Source organism: Numida meleagris, unplaced genomic scaffold, assembly GCF_002078875.1.
Source record: "Numida meleagris isolate 19003 breed g44 Domestic line unplaced genomic scaffold, NumMel1.0 unplaced_Scaffold249, whole genome shotgun sequence".
Classification (NCBI taxonomy): Eukaryota; Metazoa; Chordata; class Aves; order Galliformes; family Numididae; genus Numida; species Numida meleagris.
In genome coordinates this window covers 404,562-417,198 of record NW_018364295.1, presented here as the reverse complement: position 1 = coordinate 417,198, position 12,637 = coordinate 404,562, and the positions used below count along the sequence as shown (strand labels likewise).

Genomic DNA, 12,637 nt, shown 5'->3' with positions numbered 1-12,637 from the left:
CTGTCTTTGAGAAGATGTTCTTGTGGATGGTTGTTCGCATCAACCAACAGCTGGATACCAAGCAGCCCAGGCAGTACTTCATTGGTGTCCTGGACATTGCTGGCTTTGAGATCTTTGATGTAAGAGTGGTGTTTTATTAATACAGTTTTAAAAGTTACTCTACTGTGTGTTGAAGGATTTAAGAAGAAATTGTCTTTTTTTTAATTATTATTTCAAAAAGGGTTTTGATTCTTTCAGTTTGTATCTAAAGCATCGTAACTCCTGCACGGATTTCTTGAGAATAGATTTGTGTTGCTCATATGCAAACTGAAATTCATAAATGTAGTGTTTTTACTGTTTACAAACAGCAGAATAACATTTTTTACCTAATGCATAGGCACAAACTCCACAGACACAGTCTGTGCTTAGATAGTTTGTGACATGCTTTTAAATCAATAACTGTACATCTTGTAACTGAATTGGGTCAGTCTAGTAGATATCAAAACTGATAATTCTAAAATAAAAGTTTAAAGTAGTTCATAAACATATGGATAAAGTTTAGCTTGACAACAGAGACATTCTGACAAGTTCCAAACTCCCGGCTGACTAAAGAGGGATCCACTTACAGATCCTTCTGTAATTTGTTAAAAAAGAAACAGCACTGTTTATCCTTACTTTTTCATATTTATGTTAATAGTAAACTCTAACTGTATTCTGCAGTTCAACAGCCTGGAGCAGCTGTGCATCAACTTCACCAATGAGAAACTGCAACAGTTCTTCAACCACCACATGTTCGTGCTGGAACAGGAGGAGTACAAGAAGGAAGGCATTGAGTGGGAGTTCATTGACTTTGGGATGGACCTGGCAGCCTGCATAGAGCTCATTGAGAAGGTATCTTTTAATTCACAATGTCTAATACAAAAGAATCATAAAATCATAGAATCATAGAATTATAGGAAGATAGAATGGTTTGAGCCGGAAGGGATGCTAACGTCCAATCTGTTCCAAACCCCTTCCATAGGTAGGGATATCTTCTACTAGATCAGAGTGTCCAGGGTCTCATCCAGTCTGTCCTTGAACATATCCTAGTATGGGGCATCTACTGCTTCCCTGGGCAGCCTCTCACCATTTTCTGAGTAAAGAATTTCTTTTGAGCATCTAACCTCATTTTAGTTAAAACTTTTCCCCTTTGTCCTATCACTAGCAGACCATGTAAAAAGTCGCTTTCCATTTTGTTTATAAGCTCCCTTTAAATATTGGGAGGCTGCAGTAATGTGTACCTGGAGCCTTCTCTTCTCCAGGACAGCTCCCTGAACAAGCCCAGCTCCCTCAGCATTTCTACACAAGACAGGTGCTCCAGCCCTCTGAGCATCCTCACGGCCCTGCTCTGGACTTACTCCAATGGCTCCACCTTGTGCTAGAGGCCCCAGGCCTAGATGAAGTACTCCAGATAGGGCCTCACAAGGGCAAAGTAGAGGGGGAGAAACACGTCGCATGACTTGCTGGCAACCCTTCTTTTGATCCAACCTAGGATGTAGTTTCACAGCTTGCTCTGTTGAGCAGAAGTATTCCACTTTAAAAGGCACAAGAGTTTTAATATCATCCCATTCAGTAAGCTGTTTCTGTATCTATGACTCTTCTTCCCTTTTCATTTCTTTCTCTTTCATTTTGTTTCTCCCAGCCCATGGGCATTTTCTCCATCCTGGAAGAGGAGTGCATGTTCCCCAAGGCAACCGACACCTCTTTCAAGAACAAGCTCTATGACCAGCATCTGGGCAAGTCCAACAACTTCCAGAAGCCTAAACCTGGTAAAGGCAAGGCTGAGGCCCACTTCTCCCTGGTGCACTACGCTGGCACAGTGGACTACAACATCTCTGGCTGGCTTGACAAGAACAAGGACCCCCTGAACGAAACTGTTGTGGGGCTGTACCAGAAATCATCCCTGAAGACACTGGCCTTACTGTTTGCCTCTGCTGGTGGAGAGGCAGGTCAGTCCTTTGAAATTCATATTTTCTTATTTATTTAGTGACTCTTTGATAATAGTGAATATCAGGAGAATGTTCTTCAGAAACTGCATTTTGTGCAGGGTCTTCCACGACTGGAACTTATTAATAAAGGAAAACCAATAGATCTGTCTCAGACCTCCACTCAGCCATGATAATCCTGAAGATTCCAGTTAATCAGTTCTCTTGGTCCTCTATTCTTTTAGTCTGAACGTTTTCTTTACTTCCTGCCTTATCCTAGTTTCCTTTCTTAGCCGGATCATTATATATGACCAAGATTCTTGCAGTCTAACAGAGAAAAATTCTACAACTCAAAGTTGTAATACCATCTTCTCTTGCTATTCTTCAGAGAGCGGTGGTGGTGGCAAGAAGGGAGGCAAGAAGAAGGGTTCTTCTTTCCAGACTGTATCAGCTCTTTTCAGGGTAAGTACACATGTAATTGTCTCTCTTGATTTTTCTCTTTTTTCTTCTTGACGATTCTGACGCCTCACATTAAATTCAACAGGGCGTTTTACTGAACCTATTAACATTTTCCATTGTATCAGAAACATCTTTTAAGTTATTCATGAAAGGGCTAACTTCAAGTCAGATGAGGCCAGGGGAAAATAGATACTGATTTAGTCTCTCCTTGAATGTTAGTAAAAGTACCTTAGGTCAGGCTACAGTTTCCTTTTAGTATACGTATGTGGGTTAGTATAGCTAAGCTCTCCTGTGTCCTGGAAGGACAATGGTGGATGTGGATGTCTAACTGAAGGAATCTCTAGTCTGGATCTCTGCACGTACATTTGCAAATAACTATACACACGAAGACATAGCAATAAGGAAATGCTAACGCCAGCTACCACCCCTCTAGAGAGTAAGGCAGAGGTAAACACTCTTATCTGAACACTAGATATGATCTGGCATCCCATCCAGTTTTTCATATTGTGTAAAAGATGTACATCTCCAAACAGCTATGCCACTGCTCCAAACCAGGACTTCAAGACTAAAAGCTATAACAAAAATTCAAATTGTTATGATTTTAGATGGGAATATTAAGTCCATTATTCCTTTACAACACCTCCAATATCTCACATAACTGCAGAGGTAACATTTGTCAATGAAAAACCTTTGTTCGTGATTCCACAGGAGAACCTGAACAAGCTGATGACCAATCTACGAAGCACTCACCCCCATTTTGTGCGCTGTATCATCCCCAATGAAACGAAAACTCCTGGTAAGAACCTGAAGTAGAGAGAAATCTTAGTGTGATGCAGCCATTATGCTCCATGCTTTACAATGAAATATCAAATAATTGCCTCATTTCCTCAGGTGCCATGGAGCATGAACTGGTGCTGCACCAGCTGCGTTGTAATGGTGTGCTAGAAGGAATCAGAATTTGCAGAAAGGGATTCCCCAGCAGAATCCTCTATGCAGACTTCAAACAGAGGTCAGACTCTTTCCTGCCCTCCATTGAGTCTTTACTGCTTAAGTGCACTTTTAAACTATTTTAATATTGATGGTTATTTTGAATTTCAAAACTACCTAATTAAATCTGAAACAAAGGAAAATTGCTGGAATGTATAACCAAAACCAACATGTATGGCTAGCATAGGAGAAATTGTTGAGAAATGAAGGGCTCATCAGACATCCTCACTGATTTCTACTCCTCAAAAAATCAAGCTTTGCCAAAGTGTCTGACTACGGAAGAAAACTGGAGCTATATAGGCTTCTGCTTACAAGATTAAAAAATGAAGATTGATACGTGGATACAAAAAAATCTTATGCAAAAATTACAAACTCAGAAATCATTAGACATTGTATTGTCTGCTAGTTTCAGGGAATTATGATTTCTTACTACATGTGCAGTGGCAATGTTCCTGTCTAGCAAATTTATATTTAAGAACAACAGCATAATTTAAGAAACAAAGACAACAGAATGCAATAGAGATCAGCATCCTTTTTACACCTAGACTTTAAAACTTGCTTTTATTTTGATGTTGGATTTGGACTTAATTATTAATTTTATTTCTAAAAAGGGATGGAATGCCCCAGGCTCCTTCTGCAGCAAAGAATACCATTAATTTCAATTAACAGCATAACCTTATGACGTGAGATTACATAATTCACATTTTCTTTCATTCCACAGATACAAGGTGCTTAACGCCAGTGCCATCCCTGAGGGACAGTTCATTGACAGCAAGAAAGCTTCTGAGAAGCTCCTTGGGTCAATCGATGTGGACCACACCCAGTACAAATTTGGTCACACCAAGGTACAAATGCTGCTTGACTGAAGTGGTATGCATCTGTACTTTGCAGTACCTGAAAATTATGCGCTGCAACATTCCCTTTCTCCAGGTGTTCTTCAAAGCTGGTCTTCTGGGACTCCTGGAAGAGATGAGAGATGAGAAACTGGCAGAGCTCATCACGCGCACACAGGCCAGGTGCAGGGGCTTCCTGATGAGAGTGGAGTACCGCAGAATGGTGGAGAGGAGGTAGGTGTTTCCTATCTTCAGTTAAGGTCACTGTATTTGGGGGAAAGTGTTACTACTCATCACACTCAAAATATTCAGTGTACATTTTAATTGTGTTTCAGGGAGTCCATCTTCTGCATCCAGTACAATGTTCGTTCATTCATGAATGTGAAGCACTGGCCTTGGATGAAGCTGTTCTTCAAGATCAAGCCCCTGCTGAAGAGCGCAGAATCGGAGAAAGAAATGGCCAACATGAAGGAAGAGTTTGAAAAAACCAAAGAAGAGCTGGCAAAGTCTGAGGCAAAGAGGAAGGAGCTGGAGGAGAAAATGGTTTCCCTGCTGCAGGAGAAAAACGACCTGCAGCTCCAAGTGCAGGCTGTGAGTATTATTAGTATATTTATTCCTGGGGGAAAACAAGAAAAGTTTAAGTTCTCTTTCGCAGTACAGAACCCTCCAACTGCACACAAAACTTCCTTAAAAACATTCTAACCTGAATCACTAAAGGTAAAATTAATTGTCACCATTATAATGTGGAGTTCCAGCTTGGGAAGAATTTTCTAAGTCTCAGAGCCTGTAGGTATGCTACTCCATGTAAGTTCACATTAAAGTCCCAAATGTAGTCAGAAATGGTTTAGTATAAACAGATAATGGAGAAAGATTAGAGTTGACTACAAACTCTGTCTTTAACCAGTTGCCAAAATAAAAGGGCCTTGTGACATTTCCTATGATGGAATGGTATCTCACCTGTTCTCCTGCAGCTACTCCAACTCCAGGAAGACACAAATACCCTCTACATCCAAATACAACTGCCAACCTATTCAATGTATACAATGCCCTTTTGCACATCAGAAGTTTTGGCAATATTTGGCATTTTTTTTAAGCATGTAAGAGTCTAACTCACAGCTTTAGAATACAGTCAGGCTCAAATGGTCACCCACAATTGCATTAGATTATGTACTGCTTTACCAAATTGAAATTCAGTTATACCAACAAAAGTCTTCACAAAGATAAAACAAAAAGATCGCTGTACAGTTATAACCACTTACTAACTTTCAAGCAAAGGAATCAAAGTCTGCACTAAAAATGATTTTTATATATTTCTAAATCTTATTTATAAACACAGCATGAGAAGACTGAAGGATGAAATAGAACTAAAAAACTATTCTGATTTAAAAGAGGAAATGAAAAAACCATTTCCCACAAGATAGAAAAAATTAGAAATTCCATGCCGCCTTTTGCAAAACAAAAGCCTCCTTTCTTATTCAAAGATTGCTAAATTTTGGAAGTAGGAAAAATGACTGTTTTCCCCAATAGGAAGCTGATGCCTTGGCTGATGCTGAGGAAAGATGTGACCAGCTCATCAAAACCAAAATCCAGCTGGAGGCCAAAATTAAGGAGGTGACTGAACGGGCTGAGGATGAGGAGGAAATTAATGCTGAGCTGACAGCCAAGAAGAGGAAACTGGAGGATGAATGCTCAGAACTGAAAAAAGACATAGATGACCTGGAGTTAACATTGGCCAAAGTTGAGAAGGAAAAGCATGCCACTGAAAACAAGGTATGAGGCAGGAGTTGTCATTCACACTCCAGAAAAGAGCTCTGTGCTGTTACGGGAATCTTGTACCTATTACCTCTAATTACATTTGCCTCCTTTTGTCAAAGGTGAAAAACCTCACAGAGGAGATGGCAGCCCTGGACGAGAACATTGCCAAGCTGACAAAAGAGAAGAAAGCCCTCCAAGAGGCCCACCAGCAGACACTGGATGACCTGCAGGCTGAAGAGGACAAAGTCAATACGCTGACCAAAGCTAAAACCAAGCTGGAGCAGCAAGTGGACGATGTAAGCAAAATGCATACAGCCATTACAGGACAGTTTTGCAGATAAACATGGCTAGCAGAGCAGTAATGATCTTATTCTGTTTAGCTGGAAGGGTCCCTGGAGCAAGAGAAGAAACTGCGCATGGACCTCGAGAGAGCTAAGAGGAAACTCGAGGGAGACCTGAAGCTGTCCCACGATAGTATAATGGACTTGGAAAATGATAAACAGCAGCTGGATGAGAAACTGAAGAAGTAAGCGTGGTTTGGGGCACCTGAGTGCTGGGCAGGTACGCATAGGAGTTTTGTCCAGGTACTAACATCATTTGCTCTGTGCAAAGGAAAGACTTTGAAATCAGCCAGATCCAGAGCAAAATTGAGGATGAGCAAGCCCTGGGCATGCAGTTACAGAAGAAGATCAAGGAGCTGCAGGCAAGTCTCTGGTCCTTCCCTTCTGCCCTTCAGAAAGCATGGGTTTGAGGAGGGCATGGGTGTGAAGGGTCCCTACTGTTCTCCAGGCCCGTACTGAGGAACTGGAGGAGGAAATTGAGGCAGAGCGAACCTCTCGGGCAAAAGCAGAGAAGCACCGGGCTGACCTCTCCAGGGAGCTGGAGGAGATCAGTGAGCGCCTGGAAGAAGCAGGAGGGGCTACGGCAGCTCAGATCGATATGAACAAGAAGCGGGAGGCAGAATTTCAGAAGATGCGCCGTGACCTCGAAGAGNGTTCCTGCACAACTTGGAAGTCAGTATGTCAAGAGTCAGAGGAAAATTTAGTTAAAAAACACAGATCCAACGTGGAAATAGTTTCACATGTCGCATAAAGAATAATCAAGACAATTCCTTGTTAAACAATTATGCAATTCATTAGAACAAGAGAGGAATTAGAATAAGAATATTCATTAGAGTATCTTTTCTTTCTTATACTGTTTTTCATGCTAGAAAACGAATAAGACCTTTCAGTTTTCTTCAATGACATTTCTGCAGGTACTCAATATTATGTTTTAAGCATAAACTATAAACTCTCTATTTAAATACATGCCATCAGTATTTTTCTATCTCTTTAATGGTTCAGAAAGACACAATCTCAGATGTTTCAGCTGTACATGCAGTGTTGTAAACATATGGAAGTTCTTTAAAGCAGAGAGCTGAGAAGACTGGAGATCCTCTATGACTCCTCTTACAGTGCTGCATCTCCCAGATAATTAAGGCATACCATGAGCCTTCAGAATACTGAACAGAATCGAAACAGCTCATCCTTGATCCATACAATGAATTCAAGTGGTAGAGTGCTACAGATCTGCAAGACCCAGAAGTTACTCCCAGAAAACTCATGAATCTCAAACTTTTATTACATAGAACAGTTAGCATTCTACTTGAGTCTTTTTTCCTTACTCCCTTCTCGTAAGATGGTAAACATTAGTTCTATCTATTGCCTATCTGTTGCACCAGAAAATATGGACACATCACATTGCCTAAACTGTCCTATGAATTCCAAAAATGTATGAGTCATTTTCAGTTATTTAATGCATCTCTTCCCAAGTAAATCTAAAGTTCCCCTCCACTGAGAACTATTATGCTTAGTCTAAAAGCTATCTACACAACTAAACTTATTTGTACATGGGTAAACAAGGTGCCTTCCTAAGACACAATGCATTGTTATCGATGTATCAGAACACGACCAGTGCTCTTCTTCCTCCTTGTAAATAGCATCCAAAAGCTCAGTGAATCTTCCTCAAACTAATTATTAATTCTTTGCTGTTCTTTTTAAAATGAAAAAGTATTCTAAGATTAAGAAAAAACATCTGTATTGTAATCTAAAATTGTATGCTATGGGTTACAATTATGTTAGTTTTGCTATTACTTTAACAGAAGCATCTGGTGGAATAAATCTGCCTACACTATCCAGAATTTGCATTGCTTGCTATAGGAAATGAAAAGGTCTTGTCTGCATCCACAGGTTAGTCCTCTCTAGACTCTGAATTTCACAGTTCTGCACATTTCTGTGGAGTCTGCGTTTGAGGCTGGGGAGCCTGGAAGAGGTATATTTGTGATCTGAACCCCATACTTGAATTTGGGAATCACAGTCACTGTTCAAGTCTTTACAATGGTAGTAGAGCGCTAAGTTAATACTGTCAATAAACCTTAAAGACAAAGAAAGCAAAAAGCCAGTAATTGCTGCTAATCTAACCTGACTGAAACCTCAGCTAGACATATGTCTGAGGGAACTCTCACAGTCGGATATGGAGAACAGCAAGGCAATACTTTTGAAATCCAGTTTCTAGTTGCAGCCAACTTGCAACAATTCAGAAGAAAGTAAAAGATGCAAATAAATGTATGAGTTAAGGGGTAAAAACAGCCCTCCCCAAACATTTGAAAGTAAAGAAGAAAAACAGTGAGTTGTAAGTAGTTGCAGTGAGATAAACATGATGTTGTTGTCCAAAATTTTGCAACTAGATTATTCAAGATGTTTCTAGTCCTTATCTGCAAGAAAGCTCAGAATAGAATCTCTCTCATTGCTCTTTGTAATATTTATCCTTCTCATTACTGCTGAGTCGTGAAGCACACAAATCTTATATGTCACACAGCAATTCAGGAGTCAGGAGAACAGAAGCCAACAATTCCAAGTCCTGCTCTACTTGCAGGACAGCACTTCCTCCTTTCAGACCCCTAGTCAAAATATTTATAGAAGATTTATTCACATAGCAAGTAAGACTTTAAATATTTCTAAATATATCCACGATGAACATGAATGAGAATCATGTACTCGGTCAAGTCTGCCAAACAATGCTTTGCCAATTTTTTTTTTACCTAAGAAAGAGGAGAAGGGAGTTGTATGTGCTGATCAGAGCCTATAAAAGCACTGCTAGGACAAGCCTGTTCTGTCTCCACAGAAGCCTTCAAGGTAGGAATATAGTTCGCTGGGTGCTAGCAGAATCCCCTTGAATTCCTGCTGCCTGTGGAAATGATTTCCTAAAAGGGCTGCTTCTATCAGCAGAGATTTTCTTGCCGTTTTCAAGTCACTTGCATGTTTTCACTCTTTGGCTTATCCTGGGCATTCTGTTCAACAAAAAGAACAAATTTGTCATTTCTGTTTTTCAGCACAGACCAGCATCCAGCCTGCGAGCCAGTTGGTGTCACAAGAGGTAAGACTCTATGTAACATATTACATAGGAATAGATCCGCCAAGAAGAGCTTTATGCAGCTGTAAGCACTTGCTACAACCACTTAGATCAGTGCAAATTAATACAGTGCATTCCTACTTAAGTTTGCTGACTAAAACAGCAAATTTTTTTAATAACACATCCTATACCTGCTGAGAAATACTTAGCCACTTACCAAACAGAACTATTAATTAGAAATTACCGGTGAATAGACATTCATGAAAGAGAAGATACACTTCTCAGATTGCTCTGAATATGTTTTATTGAAAAGTTTTCCTGTTTTGGTACAGCTTAATCTTAAATGATCAGTTCAAACAGGAGAAGGCAGAACAACTAGAGAAGCTAGAACTCCAGTTTCTAACTCAGGAGAATGTCTTACTAAAATCTAAATTTTCACCAATTTTTCTCTGCGGGCTACTGGAAAACTGATAGATCTAAAGAATGGAACGTGAAAACTGGAAATAAGAGAAAGAAAGAAAGAAAAAATAATCTAAATCAAAGACCTCTGTCTTGTCTGAGATCTAAATAAACTAAAAGTATATGTAGGGGAAAAACAGATTAAACAAAAAGGGAAAACTCAAGAATGGGTGGAGCAGAACACTATAAAGTGATTTGTGGTGCAAAGGCATTTCTTCCTTCACTCAGCATTTTGGTATGTTTCTTCCCTTCAGCCCCCTGCTGTGCTGAATTGAATAAACTGCAGCCATGTCATCAGATGCTGATATGGCCATCTTTGGGGAGGCAGCTCCTTACCTCCGAAAGTCAGAAAAGGAGAGGATCGAGGCCCAGAACAAGCCTTTTGATGCCAAGACATCAGTCTTTGTGGTACATGCTAAAGAATCCTATGTGAAAAGCACAATCCAGAGCAAAGAATCTGGGAAGGTCACTGTCAAGACAGAAGGTGGAGAAGTGAGTAAAAGGCAAGATTTACAACATGAATTTAATTCCCACTGTGGGCTCTGAGTTGACATGCAGGGATCTGTCTTTTCTTTGGCAGACTCTAACCGTGAAAGAAGATCAAATCTTCTCCATGAACCCTCCCAAGTATGATAAAATTGAGGACATGGCCATGATGACCCACCTCCATGAGCCCGCTGTGCTGTACAACCTCAAAGAGCGTTATGCAGCCTGGATGATCTACGTAAGTACCAGCAGCTCTCTTCCTTGGGTAGCGCAGCTGGGGAGGACTGCTGTGCCAGGCTGAGTGGAAGCCAACGTGCTGTGTCCCTTCCTCGCAGACCTACTCGGGCCTCTTCTGTGTCACTGTCAACCCCTACAAGTGGCTGCCGGTGTACAACCCGGAGGTGGTGTTGGCCTACCGAGGCAAAAAGCGCCAGGAGGCCCCTCCACACATCTTCTCCATCTCTGACAACGCCTATCAGTTCATGCTGACTGGTGAGTACCTGATCTCCTTCAAAGCAACCTGAACTGAAGAGCCCCATTGCTCTTAATGGAGTATGTGACAAGCCAGCAACAAGCACCAGGGAGCTGTACAACAGAAAGTTAAGGAGGAATTAATTTTAAGACAAACTGTATCAGAAACGCACATAGATTCAGCACTGTGTGCTGTTTACACTGTATTGTACAAAATCCTACACTCTCCTAGTGCAGAATAAAGCTGGATGTGGAGTTTGTTACTGTTTTACAGTGATGGATTGTTCCATACAGTACTTTACTTTGAACACAGGTAGGCACTTTCTCTAGATTCCTTCATGAGAACTATGTGAAGGGCAAGAGGATACACAGTTTGTGTGAGGACCGTGTGCCTCTGATAGTTGTATGCTTCCATTTGTGCTGCTGCTGTGGGATATGGAAGCAAATCCATTTCCCTCCTCTGGGCATTAGTGCTTGGACTTTCTGAAGAAGCTCTAACTTACAGCTTTACTTTTAAGTCAGCTCAGTGCTACTCAGGACAATGGCTAAAACTTTCCTTTTGCCTCTTTCGCAGACCGTGAGAATCAGTCGATCCTGATCACGTAAGTACGCTCCCTGCTCGGGTCGCTGCGGGGCTGCCCTGTGCCAGGGGACCTGCTGCCTGACCTCACGCTCTCTGCTTCTCTGTTTGGTTCGACAGCGGAGAATCCGGAGCAGGGAAGACTGTGAACACGAAACGTGTCATCCAGTACTTTGCAACAATTGCAGCTAGCGGAGATAAGAAGAAGGAGGAGCAGCCAGCAGGCAAAATGCAGGTGAGCTCCTAAGTGTAGGACCCTGGAACTGCCAGACTGATTTCTGAGCTGTAGCATAACAAGAAGATTTCCATTTCAGGGGACACTCGAGGATCAAATCATCAGTGCCAACCCTCTGCTGGAGGCTTTTGGGAATGCCAAGACTGTGAGGAATGACAACTCCTCACGCTTTGTAAGTTGTTGCCTGGCATCAGAAAAAAAATGACTCTTTTCCTCATCAATGCAACAAATGAAACATTTTCACAGTCAGGGTCGGGAAGGTGGACCTAGGTCACATTTTTTTATTCTTTCAGGGTAAATTCATCAGAATCCACTTTGGTGCCACAGGCAAGCTGGCTTCTGCTGACATTGAAACATGTAAGAGACCCTCCAGGCCTCATCGGTCACATTCCTCCTGACCGTCCTTGGTTCTTGTGCTAACTTTCTCCTACCGTCCTTGCCAGATCTGTTGGAGAAGTCCAGGGTCACTTTCCAGCTCAAGGCAGAAAGAAGCTACCACATCTTTTATCAGATTATGTCCAACAAGAAGCCAGAGCTAATTGGTAGGAACTTGTCCAAACACAGTACACTGAACAGTATTTTTCATTCCTTTCCATGCCAGTTCTGTTTGATCCGTATGTGTTTTGTCCTTCTCAGAGATGCTACTGATCACCACCAACCCATACGACTATCACTATGTGAGTCAAGGCGAGATCACGGTGCCCAGCATTAATGACCAGGAGGAGCTGATGGCCACCGATGTAAGTAATGCACGGAAGTTTTCTTGTGTGGACTCTGACCTAGAAGCAGGCATGGTACTCACGTCTAAGTATTCCTCAATTCTTCCGTTGTTAGAGTGCCATTGACATCCTGGGCTTCACTCCTGATGAAAAAACAGCCATTTACAAGCTGACAGGAGCTGTCATGCACTACGGCAACCTGAAGTTTAAGCAGAAGCAGCGTGAAGAGCAGGCAGAACCAGATGGCACAGAAGGTACTAGCACAATATATACTGAAATACTTGCTAATACAGGCAGTAATTCCTGTTCAGAATCATGGA

General features: G+C 41.5%; 2 protein-coding genes across 2 annotated transcripts in view; both read left to right on the top strand.

Moving 5' to 3' along the window:
* Positions 1–5: 5 nt before the first annotated feature.
* The window catches only part of LOC110390916 (myosin-7-like), a gene marked incomplete at its 5' end in the record, with an annotated part of 26,218 nt that continues 13,586 nt past the window's right edge, over positions 6–12,637 (top strand). The window contains 25 exons of the mRNA XM_021382497.1: positions 6–119; positions 700–870; positions 1,661–1,967; positions 2,332–2,405; positions 3,111–3,198; positions 3,294–3,411; positions 4,111–4,234; positions 4,320–4,456; positions 4,558–4,813; positions 5,750–5,992; positions 6,097–6,273; positions 6,358–6,503; positions 6,590–6,680; positions 6,767–6,990; positions 9,348–9,391; positions 10,113–10,318; positions 10,407–10,550; positions 10,648–10,804; positions 11,358–11,385; positions 11,484–11,598; positions 11,678–11,770; positions 11,892–11,955; positions 12,042–12,140; positions 12,235–12,338; positions 12,433–12,571. Of these exons, the coding sequence (XP_021238172.1) occupies positions 6–119; positions 700–870; positions 1,661–1,967; positions 2,332–2,405; positions 3,111–3,198; positions 3,294–3,411; positions 4,111–4,234; positions 4,320–4,456; positions 4,558–4,813; positions 5,750–5,992; positions 6,097–6,273; positions 6,358–6,503; positions 6,590–6,680; positions 6,767–6,990; positions 9,348–9,391; positions 10,113–10,318; positions 10,407–10,550; positions 10,648–10,804; positions 11,358–11,385; positions 11,484–11,598; positions 11,678–11,770; positions 11,892–11,955; positions 12,042–12,140; positions 12,235–12,338; positions 12,433–12,571 (3,463 nt within the window). The remainder of the gene's footprint in view (positions 120–699; positions 871–1,660; positions 1,968–2,331; positions 2,406–3,110; positions 3,199–3,293; positions 3,412–4,110; positions 4,235–4,319; positions 4,457–4,557; positions 4,814–5,749; positions 5,993–6,096; positions 6,274–6,357; positions 6,504–6,589; positions 6,681–6,766; positions 6,991–9,347; positions 9,392–10,112; positions 10,319–10,406; positions 10,551–10,647; positions 10,805–11,357; positions 11,386–11,483; positions 11,599–11,677; positions 11,771–11,891; positions 11,956–12,041; positions 12,141–12,234; positions 12,339–12,432; positions 12,572–12,637) is intronic.
* LOC110390917 (myosin-1B-like) lies at positions 10,115–11,717 on the top strand. Its single transcript, XM_021382498.1, has 5 exons — positions 10,115–10,318; positions 10,407–10,550; positions 10,648–10,804; positions 11,358–11,385; positions 11,484–11,717. The coding sequence occupies exons 1-5, from the start codon at positions 10,115–10,117 to the stop codon at positions 11,608–11,610; spliced, it is 660 nt and encodes a 219-aa protein (XP_021238173.1). The 3' UTR covers positions 11,611–11,717.

Excerpts from the sequence above, each read along its gene's own strand:
- LOC110390917 (XM_021382498.1), top strand. The coding sequence starts at position 10,115 with ATGTCATCAGATGCTGATATGGCCATCTTTGGGGAGGCAGCTCCTTAC. Across the intron at positions 10,319-10,406 it reads TCAAGACAGAAGGTGGAGAA|ACTCTAACCGTGAAAGAAGA; the intron begins GTGAGTAAAAGG and ends TTTCTTTGGCAG. Across the intron at positions 10,551-10,647 it reads ATGCAGCCTGGATGATCTAC|ACCTACTCGGGCCTCTTCTG; the intron begins GTAAGTACCAGC and ends CCTTCCTCGCAG.